The following is a 2,685-nucleotide window of genomic DNA, read 5'->3' on the forward strand; positions in this document are numbered from 1 at the left end:
TTCTTCGAGGCGAGCAAGTGATAATATATCTGGGGGTAGCTGTTACATTTTTTAATATATCTGGCCGAGTTGTTGCATATATGTATAAAATATTTAGTCGTGGGAATGTCACCGTTTGGTCTCAAAGGAATGACACACAACTGGTTCGTACGACAAGCGCCGAAGAGCGCCGGTTGCCAGATATGTTTTTTTGCTCAACGCCGGGTGTGGCTTGCTTCGTGTTGCACCAGTTGAAGTTGCACCAGTTTTCCACAGGGCATCCAGGCACAGAGCTGCAAATGGGGCTGCCGTCACACAGATAGGGAAACTAAAGCATAAAAAGGGCACCAGTGCGGGCTCTGCTCTGCGGGCCGTACGGCCAAAGTCTCGGTCGAAGAATACGCAGCGGTGTCTGGTTGGCCGTTACAGCGGAGTTGCACACTATCTTTCGACCCATTGGCTCCGCGCAACTCTCCGAGCCAAACCAAAGGCCCGAGTTTACGGTCTGGAAATACCCAGCGGTCTTGGCCTCTTGTTCGCGGGCCTTTCTGGTTGGCGTGGGTGGTCCACTTGCGGCGCGGTGCTTCTGTACCGCCAACACCGCCACGCCACCACATCACGCCACACCACTCCGCCCAGGCCTTTGTGTCGCAGCTCAAAGCCCCTATCTACCCTACCCACCCTTCGCTTCTTCGCTCGGCCCCGATAGTTTGCGTGGGCGGCTCATCAACATCAACTTTTTCCAGCAGCACCCCAAGCTGAACTAAGGTTACAAGGAATAACCAACAAGAAGTGCACAGACGAAGCGAGGCGATTCGGGATACCTGTTTTCATATCAAGCTGCGGCGCATCGAAATAGAACGAAGCGAGGGGCAGATAGCGAAGGCGAGTGCGAAGACCATCAGATCATCAACCGCGTCCCCCCCCCTCCGAACTAAACTCGATGGCCGACGAGGCGGGACATATCGCGCTTCAGGTGGGGCAGGCGCCCGACACCGACCTGGAGCGACAGATAGCTGAAATGAAGCGGAAATGGCAGGAGCTCCAACAGGCCCTCGCCTCTACGTCCTCCACCACGACATCTTCTTCTACATCATCATCTTCTTTCGACCCCAACCCCGACACCTCGTCTTCTTCCCCGCAACAGCAGCGCCAACATCAACATCATCGCACCGTCAACACCAGGCGCAGCAGTGCCAGGAGACCCTCGCCGCCGTCATCGAGGACATCGCCATCTCTCAAGGAGGCCACGGCCCAGACGACCCCGCATCTGTTGGTCGAGGGCAAGGACCAAGAAGCCGACGATCATCAACAGCCAGAAGCGAACAACAACAATGACCATCATCATCAACAACAACGTAACGACGAAAATGGTAACCAGAGCGAGGAGGATGACGACGAAGAAGAAGATGCGTCGGAGGGCGACGTCGATGGAAACGACAGCGATATCGATAGTGACAACAACAACAAGAAGAGGCGGAAGAAGAGGAGCGGAGGCGGGTCGTCGGCGGGAGGGAAGAGGAGGCGAATGAGCTACAGCTACAACGTGGACGACCGCAAGGCCTGGCGCAAGCGGCAGGTGGGGATCGACGGCCTCACCGACGAGGAGCGATGGACCCAGCGGATGAGCGAGCTCGAAGCCTTCAAGGAGCGCTTCGGCCACGTCAACGTTCCCCAGAAGTGGCACGAGAACCAAAAGCTGGCCAACTGGCTCAAGGTACCAACATCAACAATCAATGTTCTTTTTCTTTTGATATACCACACCATCTTCTACACTACACCAACATACTTCGACATACCACCGTGATATGGCCGTCGGATGTTGTTAATAATGTTGGGGAGAGATGAGAGATCTGGTGTCCGGGCGCTTCGCTGAAGTGGAGGAAATCGGGCCAATTGCGGACTGTCAGTTAATGTTTATTTATTAATATTATTAATAGCCTATTTGCGGCATTTTTTCGATTGGCGGTCATTCCCACGCGCCTCTTTCTGACGTTGTGTGGCGGTCGTTGTGCGTGTGCGGTCGTCGTGTGCGGTGTCTCCAGAACGTGAGGCAGCGGTGGACCCACGTTGCCAACTACCTCACGCCGGACAAGGAGCACATACTGGCCGAGCTGGGCGTCAAAAAGTGCGAGCCGCTCGACATCATCATCGCCAAGGCCAAGGGCCGTGGCGGCGGCAGCGGCGGTGGAGGCAAGAGGAAGCGATCACGCGCTTCGTCGTCTTCTTCGACTTCGGCGTCGGCCGACGATGATCTCGCCAGCAGTGACGGAGGTGAGGCCGAAGCTGCATCATCTTCTGGCGAGGCAACACAAGAGAAGAAGATCCAGACGCCAACCGGCTCTTCGAAAGATGAAGGGAGAAAAGATGTAGAAGAAGATGATGTTGAACGTCTGCCAAAGAGGAGGAGGAGCGCCCCCGAGCCGCGAGAGATCGAGAATGTGAAGAAGGGAGAAGAACAGCGAGATGAAGATGAACCTCGAGGCCAGCCCGAGCAGCAGGACGCCGGGCCACGACGTAGCGGGAGGAAGAGGAAGCCCCTGTTCGATCTCGAGCACCTCGACCTCGTGCAGCGCCAGCAGCTTCTCGACCACCAGCGCAAGACTACGCGCAGCACTACGGCGAGACGAAGGAGTGGTGGAGTCGCTACGCGCTCGACCGAGGCCAGCCCGCTCCCGCCCGACGGCAACGATCAGTCGACCCCCC

The 2,685-nt window shown here is 56.5% G+C and overlaps 1 protein-coding gene across 1 annotated transcript in view; it reads left to right on the forward strand.

Moving 5' to 3' along the window:
* Positions 1–922: 922 nt before the first annotated feature.
* The window catches only part of ACA1_218700 (uncharacterized protein), a gene marked incomplete at both ends in the record, with an annotated part of 3,936 nt that continues 2,173 nt past the window's right edge, over positions 923–2,685 (forward strand). Inside the window, 3 exons of the mRNA XM_004337180.1 lie at positions 923–1,696; positions 2,025–2,546; positions 2,594–2,674. Coding sequence (XP_004337228.1) covers positions 923–1,696; positions 2,025–2,546; positions 2,594–2,674 — 1,377 coding nt within the window. The remainder of the gene's footprint in view (positions 1,697–2,024; positions 2,547–2,593; positions 2,675–2,685) is intronic.

Source organism: Acanthamoeba castellanii, assembly GCF_000313135.1.
Source record: "Acanthamoeba castellanii str. Neff unplaced genomic scaffold scf7180000084758, whole genome shotgun sequence".
NCBI classification, from domain to species: Eukaryota; Discosea; order Longamoebia; family Acanthamoebidae; genus Acanthamoeba; species Acanthamoeba castellanii.